At 44.6% G+C, this 14,228-nt stretch overlaps 5 protein-coding genes across 5 annotated transcripts; 3 read left to right on the plus strand and 2 right to left on the minus strand.

Moving 5' to 3' along the window:
• Positions 1 to 25: 25 nt before the first annotated feature.
• On the plus strand, positions 26 to 3,787 carry BYT42DRAFT_538745 (valyl-tRNA synthetase). The gene is made up of 8 exons (XM_051565519.1): positions 26 to 212; positions 289 to 409; positions 476 to 698; positions 776 to 1,022; positions 1,107 to 2,168; positions 2,241 to 2,540; positions 2,622 to 3,315; positions 3,400 to 3,787. The coding sequence occupies exons 1-8, from the start codon at positions 63 to 65 to the stop codon at positions 3,576 to 3,578; spliced, it is 2,976 nt and encodes a 991-aa protein (XP_051419658.1). The 5' UTR covers positions 26 to 62; the 3' UTR covers positions 3,579 to 3,787.
• Positions 3,788 to 3,792: 5 nt separating this feature from the next.
• Positions 3,793 to 4,951, plus strand: BYT42DRAFT_584381 (uncharacterized protein). The gene is made up of 4 exons (XM_051569870.1): positions 3,793 to 4,072; positions 4,183 to 4,309; positions 4,515 to 4,621; positions 4,714 to 4,951. The coding sequence occupies exons 1-4, from the start codon at positions 3,986 to 3,988 to the stop codon at positions 4,762 to 4,764; spliced, it is 372 nt and encodes a 123-aa protein (XP_051419659.1). The 5' UTR covers positions 3,793 to 3,985; the 3' UTR covers positions 4,765 to 4,951.
• A 1,077-nt stretch (positions 4,952 to 6,028) lies between these two features.
• Positions 6,029 to 6,666, plus strand: BYT42DRAFT_503084 (TLDc domain-containing protein; the record flags this gene model as incomplete). Its single annotated transcript, XM_051564875.1, has 3 exons — positions 6,029 to 6,237; positions 6,318 to 6,455; positions 6,525 to 6,666. Coding segments are annotated over 3 exons (489 nt in total), but the record flags the coding sequence as incomplete, so codon positions are not given.
• Positions 6,667 to 6,892: 226 nt separating this feature from the next.
• BYT42DRAFT_109800 (WD40-repeat-containing domain protein) lies at positions 6,893 to 9,491 on the minus strand. The gene is made up of 10 exons (XM_051562093.1): positions 9,213 to 9,491; positions 8,644 to 9,120; positions 8,396 to 8,565; positions 8,211 to 8,316; positions 8,043 to 8,140; positions 7,906 to 7,964; positions 7,686 to 7,775; positions 7,467 to 7,594; positions 7,262 to 7,351; positions 6,893 to 7,157 (listed from the first exon to the last, which is right to left on the minus strand). The coding sequence occupies exons 1-10, from the start codon at positions 9,291 to 9,293 to the stop codon at positions 7,047 to 7,049; spliced, it is 1,410 nt and encodes a 469-aa protein (XP_051419661.1). The 5' UTR covers positions 9,294 to 9,491; the 3' UTR covers positions 6,893 to 7,046.
• A 198-nt stretch (positions 9,492 to 9,689) lies between these two features.
• Positions 9,690 to 14,129, minus strand: BYT42DRAFT_503469 (RAVE protein 1 C terminal-domain-containing protein; the record flags this gene model as incomplete). Its single annotated transcript, XM_051564905.1, has 14 exons — positions 9,690 to 10,025; positions 10,084 to 10,348; positions 10,442 to 10,755; positions 10,818 to 11,659; positions 11,725 to 11,838; positions 11,901 to 12,150; positions 12,227 to 12,638; positions 12,704 to 12,768; positions 12,860 to 12,987; positions 13,045 to 13,164; positions 13,236 to 13,348; positions 13,410 to 13,571; positions 13,636 to 13,732; positions 13,799 to 14,129. 14 exons carry the CDS (start codon positions 14,127 to 14,129, stop codon positions 9,690 to 9,692), a joined length of 3,549 nt encoding a protein of 1,182 aa, XP_051419662.1.
• Between the last annotated feature and the right edge of the window lie 99 nt (positions 14,130 to 14,228).

Consider the following 14,228-nt stretch of genomic DNA (forward strand, 5'->3'; position numbering starts at 1 on the left):
ACTGGCTCAGAAATTTTCTGCTCGCACTTCGTTTCACTTGCTTTGAATCGATTGAAAGAAGCATGTCTGCTGATCCCAAAGAACAAGTGCATCCTCCTCAGGAACTGAGCGAAGCCGAAGCTGCCGCTGCTGCCAAGAAGGCCAAGAATGAGGCCAAGAATGAGGAAAAACGTAAAGCCAAATTGGCCAAATTTGCTGCCAAGCAAGCCAAGGTAAAAAGAAAGAAAAAAGACTAGTAGTATGAACTGTCAATAAGCATGTTCCATTTTTGACACGTTTCGAAATTAGCTTCAAGAAGCCAAGGCAGCCGCCAGCAAGACTGAATCCGCGGAAAAGAAGAAGAAGAAGCCTACCAAGGCCGCTCCCGCTCCCGCTTTCGTCAACAAGACACCTAAGGGTGAAAAGAAGGGTATGTTACCAAGCGAAACTTTATTCCTTGCGTCCCGTGTTGCTAAACCGTAACTTATTTTTGTAGACATGACCGAACCTATTGCCAATGGTTACAACCCTATTGCTGTGGAATCGGCTTGGTACGACTGGTGGGTCAAGCAAGGTTATTTCAAGCCCGAACTTACCGAGGACGGTAAGCCCAAGCCCGAGGGTATCTTTGTCGTGCCTGCTCCCCCACCCAACGTTACCGGTTCGCTTCACATTGGACACGCATTGACTGTCTCTATTCAGGATACATTGGTCCGATGGTAAGTTTGTTTCGCGTCACTTACAGTCTTTTTCCATGGGGTGTCGGAAGCCGCTCACTACCTTTTTTTTTTTATAGGAACCGTATGTTGGGCAAGACGGTGTTGTTCAACCCTGGTACCGATCACGCCGGTATTTCTTGTCAATCCGTTGTCGAGCGTAAATTATGGAATGAATCCAAGACCACCCGTCACGATTTGGGTCGCGAAAAGTTCATTGCTGAAGTGTGGAAGTGGAAGGAGAAATATGGTGACCGAATTTATGAACAGTTCTTCCGTTTGGGTGCTTCTTTTGATTGGGATAGAGCTGCTTTCACCATGGATGATGTAAGAACCGCGGAATCCATGTGGTCTCTTGTGTGCTTTTTGTATTCATGTCGAATCTTCCTTTTTCTCTCTTTCTTTTGGTAGAAATGCTCCAAAGCTGTGCGTGAAACTTTTGTCCGTCTTCACAGCGAAGGCATTATTTACCGTGCCAATCGTCTTGTGAACTGGTGTGTGCGTTTGAACACGGCACTTTCCAATTTGGAAGTCGAGAACAAGGAATTGGCCGGACGCACTTTGTTGCATGTCCCTGGCTATGAGCCTGAGGAACGATTTGAATTTGGTGTGCTCAACGAATTCGCTTACCTGGTTGAAGGTTCCGATGAACGTGTGGTCGTAGCCACTACCCGTATTGAAACCATGCTGGGTGATACCGCCATTGCGGTTCATCCCAACGACGAACGTTACAAGCACCTTCACGGCAAATTCGTGGTGCATCCTTTCATTTCTGGTCGTCGCATCCCTATTGTGACGGACGATATTGCGGTTGACATGGCCTTTGGTACCGGTGCCGTCAAGATTACGCCCGCTCACGATTTCAACGATTACGAAGTCGGTAAACGCCACAACCTCGAATTCATCAACATCTTGAACGACGACGGTACCTTCAACGACCAGGCCGGTCCCTACAAAGGCATGAAGCGTTTCCACGTTCGTAATCAGATTGTCGAAGATTTGAAGGCCAAGGGATTGTTTGTCGGTGTCAAGGAGAACCCTATGACGGTGCCCGTGTGCTCAAAGTCGGGCGATATTATTGAACCTTTGATGAAGCCTCAGTGGTGGTTGGATTGCAAATCCATGGCCAAGGAAGCGATCCAGGCCGTGAATGATGGTAAGCTCAAGATTGCTCCCAAGTCGTCCGAGGGTGACTGGTTCCGTTGGTTGGAAAACATTCAAGATTGGTGTATCTCGCGTCAATTGTGGTGGGGTCACCGCGTTCCTGCCTACTTTGTTCGTTTGGAAGGTGAATCGCATGAATTGACCGACAACGACTACTGGGTCAGCGGTCAAGATGAAGCCGCCGCTCAAGCTGCTGCCGAAGCCAAGTTCGCCGGTAAGAAGTTTACCTTGGAACAAGATCCCGATGTGCTCGACACATGGTTCTCGTCCGGTTTGTGGCCTTTCTCCATCATGGGCTGGCCCGATCAGGTAAAAAACAATTGGAATGAATATCATCGGCTTTAACGTCCTTATCACTCAACTTTTCCTTTTTTCTTGTAGACCGAAGATTTGGCCAAGTTCTATCCTGCTTCGTTGTTGGAAACTGGTTGGGATATTCTTTTCTTCTGGGTGGCTCGTATGGTGATGTTGGGTATCAAGTTGACGGGTCAAGTGCCTTTCTCTGAAATTTTCTGTCACGCCATGATTCGTGACGCTCACGGTCGCAAGATGTCCAAGTCGTTGGGTAACGTCATTGATCCTATTGATGTCATTGAAGGTATCACTCTGGACGGTCTTCATCAGAAGCTCATGGAAGGCAACTTGGACCCTCGTGAAGTTGAGAAAGCCAAGAATGGCCAGGTAAACAAGAAGCGCTGCACATCAACATTTTTTGGGGAAAATAAGGCTCTGAGACGATGAATGGTTTTTTTGTTTTGTTAGAAATCGGATTTCCCCAAGGGTATTCCTGAGTGTGGTACCGATGCTCTTCGTTTCGCTTTGTGTGCGTACACTACGGGTGGTCGTGACATCAACTTGGATATCATGCGTGTCGAAGGTTACCGCAAGTTCTGTAACAAGTTGTGGAACGCTACTCGATTTGCTTTGATGAAGTTGGGCGATGATTTCAAGCCTGTGGCTGAAATGAAGCCTACCGGTGCCGAGTCGTTGGTGGACAAGTGGATTTTGAACAAGCTCAACCGAGCTGCCGTGGACACCAACAAGGGATTGGCAGAACGCAATTTCTTTGCTGCCACCAATGCCATTTATCAGTTCTGGTTGTATGAACTTTGCGATGTGTATATTGAGGCTATCAAGCCTGTGTGTGATGCCGATACCACCGGGGATGAAGAAGCGGCGAAGCGTCAATTGGCGGCTCGTAACACTTTGTATACTTGTCTTGAAGCCGGTCTGAAGTTGATGCATCCTTTCACGCCTTTTGTCACGGAAGAATTGTTCCAGCGTCTGGGCCGTCGTCCCGGTGACAAGACCGAAACCATTGTCAAGGCGAAATATCCCGTGGAAGAAAAGAGCTTCATTGACAGCGAAGCTGAAAAGAACTTTGATCTCGTGTTTGACGTGGTCAAGGCTATCCGTAGCTTGGCCGTGCAACTGAATAAGAAGAAGGATAATGAAGGTAAATGCGTGTTGCTCAAACAAAGATATCCAAATCATGCAATCACTCATTCTGGTCTTTTTATTTATTTATTTATTCCAACAGCCTATGTATATACTTCGGATGCTGGTTTGGCTGACTTGATTGCCAGTGAGAAGCATGTCATTATGACTTTGGCCAAGGGTACCAACGACGTCAAGGTGGTCAAGACCGAAAGCGAGCTTCCCGAAAATGTTGAAACAACCAAGGTTTCCGACAAATTGACGGTCGCGTTATGCAAATAGAAACTTTATTCAGAAAAAAGAAAAAAAGGAACTGACCTTCTTTTTTTTTTGTAAATCCATAAATTCAAATCATTGTCATACCAGCATTTCTGTTGTTTTGCCCATTTTTAGATCTTTGTGTTTATTTTTGTCTTTTCGGTGTTAGACCAAAAAGGAGACAACTCTTGCCAACCAAACATTGCGTCATTTTTTGTTCCGTGAGACTTTGCCCCAGCGACGCTCTTTTTTTTTTTCCTTTTTTATTTGGCGCGGAGCCATTTTCATCATGGAAACCAACTCGGTTCTGCTTTCTCTTTGCCTTGTTTTCTTTTGCTACATCTTACTTCGTCTTCAAACCCTCTTTAAGAAGCGTAAAAAGCTTACCAAGAATCTTCGTCTTCAACAACAAGAACTACACCAGTAACACCATGTCCGACAATCTCAATACTTTGGGTCAACGTTTCCAGTCATTGCGCGCTGAACACGACAGCGAGGAGAAGAAGAATGTGATGATGGCAAGTAGGCAAATAAAAAAAAAGAGGGAGGCTGAGGTCACGAATGAAGAAAGTGCAAATGAGCAACACCACTAAAGTGACGCTTTCAATTCTCATTGTGTGTCAAGTAGGCTTTAGCTGACCAACTTGGTTTACCTGGTACACCTGCAGCTGATATTTTATCACGTTTTGGAAAACCTGATGAATTGACACCCCAGTTGGAGGGAGACAACCAAGCCTTTGTAGCGACTATGCCTGGTAAGAAGCAATGCATTACCATGAACTGCAGATGGGATCACGAACCTACCTGATTCCCAAAAATTTCAAACTCAATTCTAACTCTCTTTTTTCTTTCGCCTGGTTCCCTCATTTTTTTTTTTTTTTTTCTTTATGACCATCTTTTTGCATATTATTGTGTTTTTGGTGTTTTTTTTTTTCTGCATGTGAAATGGTCCATATTTAGGCATTGCATTGGGTGAAGGTGGCGTGTCGACCAATGCCAGCGGTCCCGAGAAAGCTTATTATCTTGTCTACTACAATAAGCCCCAGGTGGATTATTTGTATTTTAAGGTAAGATGCATGAATAATAAACGCAATCGATTGCATGGCTCCCAGGAAGCTCAGTACAAACTATTAACACGCTCTTTTGAATGCGCGGTTAGATTGATCCTGTGAAGGAAACTGTCATCACTTCGGAATGGAAGAACAAATAGTCATTGTCACCCCATCTTTTTTGTTAGTCCATAAATATTTTTTTTGGTGCAATGTCAAAAAGAAAAAAAAAAGTTGATCACCATCGTTGCCTTGATAAATTGTCATGACAAAAATTTATAACTTTGTGAAAATGTAAAACTTTTTTGCCAAAATGTGATAAAGAAAAAAGATAAAAAGGAAAATAATAATGGTGGCGTTGAATGATGCAACAAAGAAGAGAGGACGGATGAAAGAAGGGGTTATTTTTTGGTTTGCACACGCACAAAGAGGATAGCCGTATAGAATATTCGGAAACAGCTGGAGATGCTCCTATTCTGCATCTGGCTGCATTTCCACGTAAAGTATAAATAGGGGCTGGTTTCTTATTTTCTTGTTAAGAGCAACATTCCCAAGTACTGATTCTCTTTCCTTTTCTCTTATCTTTATTATTTTTGGTTCCTTGATTTTATCTTCTTGTTATCATCCCTTTTATTTCCTATTTGAATGAAACGTTTTCCTACACGAACATCCGCCATTGAATCTCAATTATTTCCTCTTCATCGTTCAGTGACCGATGGTCACTATGATGATAAAAAGTCATCACCCATTACTCGATTTGTCTGTAAATTACTAGGTTAGCATACACAGATAATCAGATTCTCCACCATCTTTTTTATTTTTGTTCTTTTGTCGTTCCTGATTCCGTGATGTTGTTGGGTGCTTCACATATTGGATAAAATGAACATGTTATAAAATGGATGGATGACCTTTTTTTTTTTATATGAGCTTTTCGGTAACCTTGAAGTGTTCCACCTTCTTTTAGGCATTAATAAACCTGCGCCTCGACCGCGACTGGGCCATAAATCGCACTCCACTACGTCCATCACCAAAAGCTCAGTAATTTCCAGCCATCAGCAACCTTCACCGACATCGACACCCATTGATGCGCTTCCAGATCACATTTGTCTCGGTCGCAACAAGTCGCCTTCTGGAGAAACGGACGAAGATGAAGACGACGATGATTGCTGTTCTATTAATTCGTCTTCCACCTTGAATACCACCACCGACAGTAGCTCGGTGTCTTCCTCTTCCGTCTGCTCACCGGCCGTGGGCGCACTCGTATCCGCCAGTCAGCTCCCTACTCGCTATTCATCCATCACGTCTTCGCCCCGTATCCGATTCGTCGATTTTGATGCCGTTTTACCCTCCCCCAAGCTCGTTCATCGTCGACCTGATACCGCCCCGGCTCTTGTGGAATCCACCGCCGAACAACTTCGGCCCTATTTACCTCGTCGGTACCGATTAGCGCAACAATGGAACTTGCTGTACAGCTTGGACCAACATGGCTCCAGTCTGTCAACGTTGTATACAATGCTGCAGGATGCCAAAGGCCCTTGTCTCCTGGTTCTCAAGGATGAAGACAGTCATCTGTTTGGTGCGTATCTCAACGAACCATTGCATGTCAGTAGCTCCTTCTACGGCACAGGCGAATGGTAAGGAATCGAAAGCGAAAGCAAAAGATGTATTGTGTTCTAATAACTCTCGACTTATGCGGACTTTTTGCTTGTCATAGTTTTCTCTGGAAACTAACCGATGCCGTTGTACCGGATGCGTCCCATCACCCACCACCCAAAATCAAGGTCTTTCCCTGGACCGGAAAAAACGAATACATGATCGTCTCCGAACCTTCATTTGTGGCCTTTGGCGGAGGGTACCGTATTCACTCAAACTTTCGTAAATTCTTTGATTTCGTGACTAACGTCAATCTCTTTTTTTTCAGAGATGGCAAATTCGGTTTATGGCTTAATTCTGATCTTGAAAGAGGCCACAGTGAGCCTTGTCCGACGTTTGACAACGAAGCACTTTCGCCGCATCCTCAGTTTTCATGCATTGAACTCGAAATCTGGGGTTTCCAAATCTAAATTTGTACACATTATCTTTCATCGAACCAACCCCCGTCTTGCACGTATACATAAGCTCATCCATTCAAACTAGTATAAATACTATTACTGTCATTGTTATTATTATTTTTTCTTTGTTTTATGTTCATGTCTACAAAATCAAAACATTCAAAAAAATATAGTTTTTCCTTCTTTCATTTTACTTTACAATAGCTGGTAAACTCCATGCATCTATTACGTTAACATTCTCTTCCTTCTTTTTTTTTAATGCTTGGCATGGATCTACCTATTCTGGATAAATAAACTCATCATGAGTGGAAGCTTTTTTTTTGGCATTTAGAAGGTCACAATGATATCCATGGGATGTTAATGATAGGTATTTGTATTTGCTTCATGTCTTTTTACAGATGGTCGTGCATGGAGGAACGACATCGGAGTACCCCAGCAGGTCCCGATGTGTAGACATAACCGTCATCCATCATCTGCACTTGCGTTACACCAAAAGCTTTCAACTAAAATATGCGCATAATATTGCAAGATCAATTTGTGTGACCCGAATAAAAAAAAAGACCCAAAAAAGGTCCTTTTTTTGCTCTTTGATGAGCCGATCACTTACAGGTATGTGTTTGAAACTTGACGTAAGGAACCGGTTACGGGGTTGAATGTCAAACGTTTGGCGTAATCTATAGGTGCTTGCATCCCAGATCTTTTTTGCAGACGAAAAAAAAAAAATGAACGACAAGCAATGCAAAAAGACGATAAGGAGGATGCACCGACGAGAACGAAATCTTATTTCCACCATTGTCCCAAAAAAAACTTACTTTTAGTTCTCCGTCAATCGACCCACTAATGACGGCTTGATTCGACAAGTCTACTGCAATCGACCGAATCCTTGCATGATGAGCAGTGAAGGTATGCATTGTACTGCGTTGCCGAATATCCGACACCACTAGATTTCATTTCCACCAAAGAAAAAACAAATGCACACACAGTTACTCTTTCTGGGTCACTGATTGCCGTTTTGTAATCGATAAACTCACCAATATCCCCACGTTTGCCTCCCGAGAATAAAAGGTGACGATTTGGGTCATAAGCAATAGCATAAGCTCCGCTTTCATGCGCAGGCAAGGCTATTTACGGGCCATCAGAGGCCATAGGGCAAAAGAGAGAGTGATGGGGGATGTGAGTCATAAGAGAAATGAAAAAGAAAGGGATGAGTGTTACAATATCAGTGTTGTTGTTTTTATTCCAGTTACTTACCGCAGACCATTGCTTTATGGGGCGGCAACAGGGTATCCCATATACAAACATTGTCTCTTCTAAAACGTCAAAAAAAACATGACAATACAACATTAGAAAGGATAAATATGGAAATTTTTACGTTCCTCTGCATTTACCTTCGACTCATGGTCGTCGATGTACCGGCAGTAGCAATTACACTACTTGAACCAAGAAAGGCGAAATCCCGCGTAGCTTTCGAGTGACAACTGAGAGTCTATCATCAGGAGACGAAAAAAAGGGTTGTCAATATTTCCCATGGAGATTATAACATGATGTATACGCACACAGTACGGTTTATCTGAATGAGCGTGTGAATCAAATCGCCAAAGACACAGGTTACCGTGCATATCAGCTGCCCCAAACTTTTGTCCAAAACGGTCAAAGTGAATCCTGTCAAACCCAACATCATCAGCGTGTGAGCATGCGTTACGACAGCTTTTTTTTTTTATCGCGCCCAGTGATAACATACTTTGTTGTTTTGTCTTGGCAACCATAGTAAGTAGCGATTTCACGTTCTTGGCCAAACTGCCATAACATGGCACTGGCTCCTCCTGTCGACGGATCACCACCTGTGATGTAAAATGGAAACTGCGGATGCGTCTCTGCACAGGTGGCAACGATCGGTCGTCGAAGAAGGATCTATGCATCAGGCTATGAGATATCACATTTTCAAACCCCCCTTTTTTTCATCTGTGTTCCAGGCCAATCGACGCTTACCATTCGTTCACGATCCCCGCTGTCCATCGAAGATCCACCCGGGCTGGTACCAATAGGAGACCGAGCATGATCAGAACCTTGTTTTTTTTTAAGATATATGTATATGCAAGATGAGTAATCAGATGAAAACAAGTATGAATACTTGTCAATCAACTCGCGTTTCGAAAAAGCCTTACCCATACCAAGCGACCGCTTCAAGGTATCTTGCAAATGATCCAGGCCAAGATTTTGCGACGGTTTAGAAGGTTCATCCGGATGAGAGCGCGTCGCACTCGGTGGTAAACCCGAAGTCGGGGTGGAAGTGCTTGAATGCTTGGCTGTACCACCTCGACGACGTGCATACTTTTTCATGCCCGTTTCGATTTCCGTGTCCGAGGACATCGCATCGCCGTCGTCTTCTTCAGAGTCAGGATAGCTGTCAGGATGCGTATCCTGACTGGGACTTAGAGACGAGATTGATAAAGCTCTTACAAGCGGCTAAAGACGTCACAGCAGAAGGGGATACCGTCTCTCAGTAAGTGTGTTCCCATACCAGGTTTTCATTGTGTTGTCCATGTTTTCTCACTTACAGCTCCGTATCGTTGCACCTTGTTCAGATCGATTTCTTGAATTTCATTTTTTAGCACCACTGCTAATGTATCTGATGCCATCTATTGCACCCAGTTATGTTAGTCTATACGGACCCTTGATGTCGGTTAAAACTTACTGGGCTCATACTAAAGGCATGCACAGTGGTGGTGCTGTGGTATACCGTCTCACATTGAAGATCCGGATCATTCTCCACCAGATTGAATTCAGGTATCTAATTGCACATTTTTTAGACCACACTATCTGTCATTAACTGATGAAATACACACCATTCTCCGAATAAAAGGAAGCAGATGATCTATCGAGTTGAGACTTAGAAGCGAATGCCAGTACTTTTTCTGTCGCAGCGTTTTAAGCTGTTTCAAAACGTGGCCTACGATCACAAAGTTTAGTAAAGCCACCATCGCAGGTTAGAAACCAATACTTACGTTGACTCAGGTCGTTATCCAACTGTTCAGTCAAAAGTGATTTAATAAAATGGACACGGGTCGCCAGCGGATCCAGCAAGCTTGTCCAGATGTATTCGACCAGTTCATCTGTCCAACAAAACAGTGAGCACCCATGCAACAAAAACGTGATAGAGCCTTACTGTTGATCCCTGTGGCTTTGGCGCTGGTTTTCATGCAGCTTTCCAGCAACGATAATGTATGGTTAAGCGAGGCCGCTTCCATGATATAGGCTCCGGAAGATTTGTCTCGGGCATCCACAAGTGGTTTATATATCTCTTCATTGAGATCAAATCCAAACATGCTGTCGTCAGAGAACGCATCAAAGTCTTCCGCATTCATTTCAACCTACACGTTTTATCATTTTAGCTCTGTGAAGCCTATCTGGGACCGCATCAATACAAACCATGGGTGTTTCCTGGGTTTGTAATTTCGTGAAAAGGCGGACCATCTCGTGTTGCTTGTTCGCGCCACCCAGCACTGCTTCAATCAGCTCCCGTAGATGATACAACAGCTTCCACGATTTCTCATAGTGACGCTGCTGCAAAGTAGTAACAATCGAGCACACATAACTGCTTAATACAATGTTGTTCACGATCAGGGCCGTTTTCGGCGATGTATCATGCTGCGTCATTAGGCGACTCCAAATGTGAAAAGTCGCCAATACATCACTAAATAAACCGCCGTAAGTCCCGGTATCCAGCCAAACGTCTTCAGTGCTATCTTACTCTGTCCATCGTTCAAAGAACCGTAAAGCGGGATACGTCAGCTCACGCTGCATGAGCACGGGTTCGCAGATTTGGAAATACGAGGTTTTGAACGCTTGCAAAAAGTAACCCACGTCGCCACCATCTAGCACGTGTTGATCGAGGATGTTCATATAAAACGGGAAAACGTCCACTTCAATCGTCTTTTCCATCAGCAGGCGGGAAAACATGGTTCTATCAATCGCCAGCGTTTCACCCAACTCGATCAGATCTTGCCGATCCGTTAAAAATGCGTCCTGAAACTTGGGCTCTTGATGGATTTCCGCCATGGGTATGGTATGGTAAAGAGTGGCAGCCGCGTGGAATACCGTCTATCCTCGTCATTTCATCTCATTCAGTGTCTTGATTTTTGTCATGGCCACATCAAGCTTACCTGGAGCATGCGCATCAACAGTAACGCCTTGTACGATGATAAGCCGTCTTTTGTCTTTTCCATGGGTGCCTCGTCCGATGCTGAAGAAGCTGCCTGCGAACCGAGATCAGAATCGGCGAATAAATCGTCATCATCGTAGGTCGGTATTGGTGTCGTCGTTTCCAAATCGGCAAACAGGTCCACAGGGCCCGTGGAGCGGCTACGACTAAAGAGGTTATTCGAATCATCATCACTGTCACCAAACAGATCCGCCGCTCGTGCCGGCTTAACGTCGTCATCGGCAAACAAATCCGCCGCTCGCGCCGGTTTGGGGTCCTCGTCCGCAAATAGATCGACCGCTCGGGCGGGTTTCTTGTTGGCCGCTCTGGAAGGTTCGTCATTTTCATCGGCAGACAAATCCGCTGCTCTGGAAGGCTTTTCTTCCGTAATGGGTGGCGATGCTTTTACGGCCAATGGCGGTTTCATGTAAAAGTGGTCCAGGATGTATAACGCTAAGAGAGGACAGCCTAACCGTTCATAGGCTCGTGACACTTGCAAGTAAAACATATACTCGACATCGTAAGGAATATCCACCGTGACATGGTTCCGGTGCTGAACATGAATCTTCATGTGCTGATACAAGATGAACAAGTTGGGATCGGTGATGGTCGCGACCGACGCTTGATCATGGGTATCCACGGATTCATCAAATTGAGACAGCGGCAGTACAATAGCACGCACAGCATCGCTAGGTCGATTCAGCATCCAAAACGCGGCACTCACCATCCATCGGTCATTGGCAGCAATGGCATCGGATAACACCGTGTTTTGAAGAATATCCTTCAAAAGAGGACTGTGGTCGCCTAAGTAATAGTGTTTTTCATCAGATAATGCATAGATAAACACCTTGCCCTGTTCAATAACCGACCTTCATATACACGACAGATAGCAATGGCCAATTGACTGTCCTTCATATGTTTCAGTATCACATTGACAGCATCCCTTAAACGGTCGGCCAGTAGAAAGAAAGACGCCGCGTACTCTAGAAAAATATGATATGTTGTTAGAACGTGACTATGAGGAGTGCAGTCTGCTATGATATACCGAATCGTTGCCTTCCAAGCAGCACAAATGCATTTTTGACGGCGGCTTTCTGCCATCGCGGTTCGGAAAAATCATTGGCGAGAAACTTGAGCATCACAGACTGTTCCTTGTGGTGGCTCGCGGTTCGCCACAGTCCTTGCAAAAGGTTCTTTTTTCTCAACGCCAAGTAAAACAGCGTGCAGTCTACGGGATCTTTCAACTCTTCTTTTGCTAAATACGTATTTCGAGCAATGGTGGCGATCAGGTCCCGCTGAAATTCGGTTGCGTTGTGTATTCATCAGTGCCATGGATCCCTTCAGTTTCAAGTAAATTTTCTTTTGGCTTACCACTACATCGATTTTTTGTAACCATAGGACCAGGCCGAGCGACCGGGCATCTGGCCACATCAAGTTTTTACCACCTAGTTTCATGCACCGTTCGAGAAGCATATCTTGTGACTGACTGTGCAGTGCCCATACAATATCACGCGAGGTCAAATCGGGCTGCCGCTGGTCCGCGGGGAGGATCTGGTTCAAGTGGAAATGATTTTCCACCAATGCCGTAAACCGCGCTCCATTTTCATCCAATGCCTCGTTGTGTGCGGTGATCTCCACAAAGGTATCAATCATGGCCACCAGATGCATTTGTTCTCGTTCGGACAATCCAGCTAATCGTTTTTGTTTCAGATGTTTCATGAGAAAAGTGGATTCTGAACTGGTCAACGCACGTGGACTATCGTGACCAAGATCATCCAAATCACTACACAACAGTGTCAAGTGTCAATGACAATGCCTCTGATCATGGAAATGTTTCTGTAATCTTACAGTCTTGTATCATCGTCATCAAACAGTGCTGACGAGTCTTGATGCGGCTGTTGCTGCGACTGTACCTTGGCCTAAACAGCCCCAAAAATAAAAATAAAAATAAAAAAGTTACATTTAACTGGCTGGAAATGACACGGAATAATACAAGAAGAGTACATTTTGTAGTTTGAGAATAGCAGATACCGATAGTGGAGGCACTTGCTCCGTCACATTTTCTTCATCAATCGTTTGCCGAACAAACTTGTACAAGGAATACAAGACGTGTGTTATAAGTTCCATTTTTCCTGTTCCATTCATCAGCAAATCTGTACTCATAACTGCTCGCATGCTCAAAAGTTTACCCCACATGAGATAGTGAATCAGGTGATACGGATGGTAGAGAGGCAAAGGTCCGTTTTTTTCGTACGAGAGATCATAGATATTGGACATGGGCTCTGCTTCCGGATTCAACCGTAAAGAGCCTAACAAATGATACGGATATTCCTTGAATACATGGCTCAATGAACGTGGAAAAGGAAAAAGCGTTCGTTACCTTTGATGTTATCATTAACGGTTAACCATTTAAGATAGCAACGGATTTGATTGCCAGCGGCGACAGCTAGCACACCATAGTCTGCCCATGTGACCCCTACAATATCTGCCGGACTGATGATATCTCTTTCAGTTTTGTGAACTTGTTGCAGTAAAAAGTGTCCTCCCAACTTACCTGTCCACTTCAAAGATAGTGTAGCACGTCCATGTCGGTTCATCATGGTTGATATCTGACCGTCTATTCTCCCCATAAATCGCGATATGTGAAGAAAACGCCACTGCTAATAAAAACTGGGCGTCGGAAGACATGGACCATGCCATATCACGAATACGGTCCCTGATAATAGCTACCGTCATCATCTGGAAAAAGTAATGCAAGTCCCTGAGATCATTGCACTTACTCAAAGATAACTGATGTGAATAATGCGGGCGGTTCCATGGTACGCATTTCCGCCCAAAACGATAACTCATGCTTCGATCCGTCAGAAGACAAGGAAGCTGGCAAAATGCATGCATAAGAATAAATAAAGAACCGTCATTTCAAGCAAACGAGGTTTCACTCACCAAGGGCAAGCAAATTCGATACACCGCGTATCTGATATATCGTTCCACGAATACCGGTCTCCAAAGTATACAGCTCCTTTAATGAGACGGTCGCGTACTCGTCGTCGGGCTGATCTACGCCATAGAAAAAGATGGACGAACCAACCGCCACGGTGAGTATCGGTAATTGTCCATCCTTGGTGCAAAGTTGACGGAGAATCATGGAAGCGGTATTTGTCGGAGACCAATCGATGGTGGAGACGGCGGACGGAATGTCCGACCATTCAAAGACTTGCTGGCCGCAAAATTCAATGTGAGGTTCGCGCCGCCTGTCACTGACATCATCAAGCATAATTTGCCAGAGGAAAGCCGTTTTGTGAGAGTCCGACACAGCGACCAAAAGATAAACCTTGGGCGAGTCTTGCGGTGAAGAGGAATTCCCCGCGTAACG

This window comes from Radiomyces spectabilis (assembly GCF_025331425.1).
Source record: "Radiomyces spectabilis strain NRRL 2753 chromosome Unknown BYT42scaffold_13, whole genome shotgun sequence".
In the NCBI taxonomy this organism is placed as follows: Eukaryota; Fungi; Mucoromycota; class Mucoromycetes; order Mucorales; family Radiomycetaceae; genus Radiomyces; species Radiomyces spectabilis.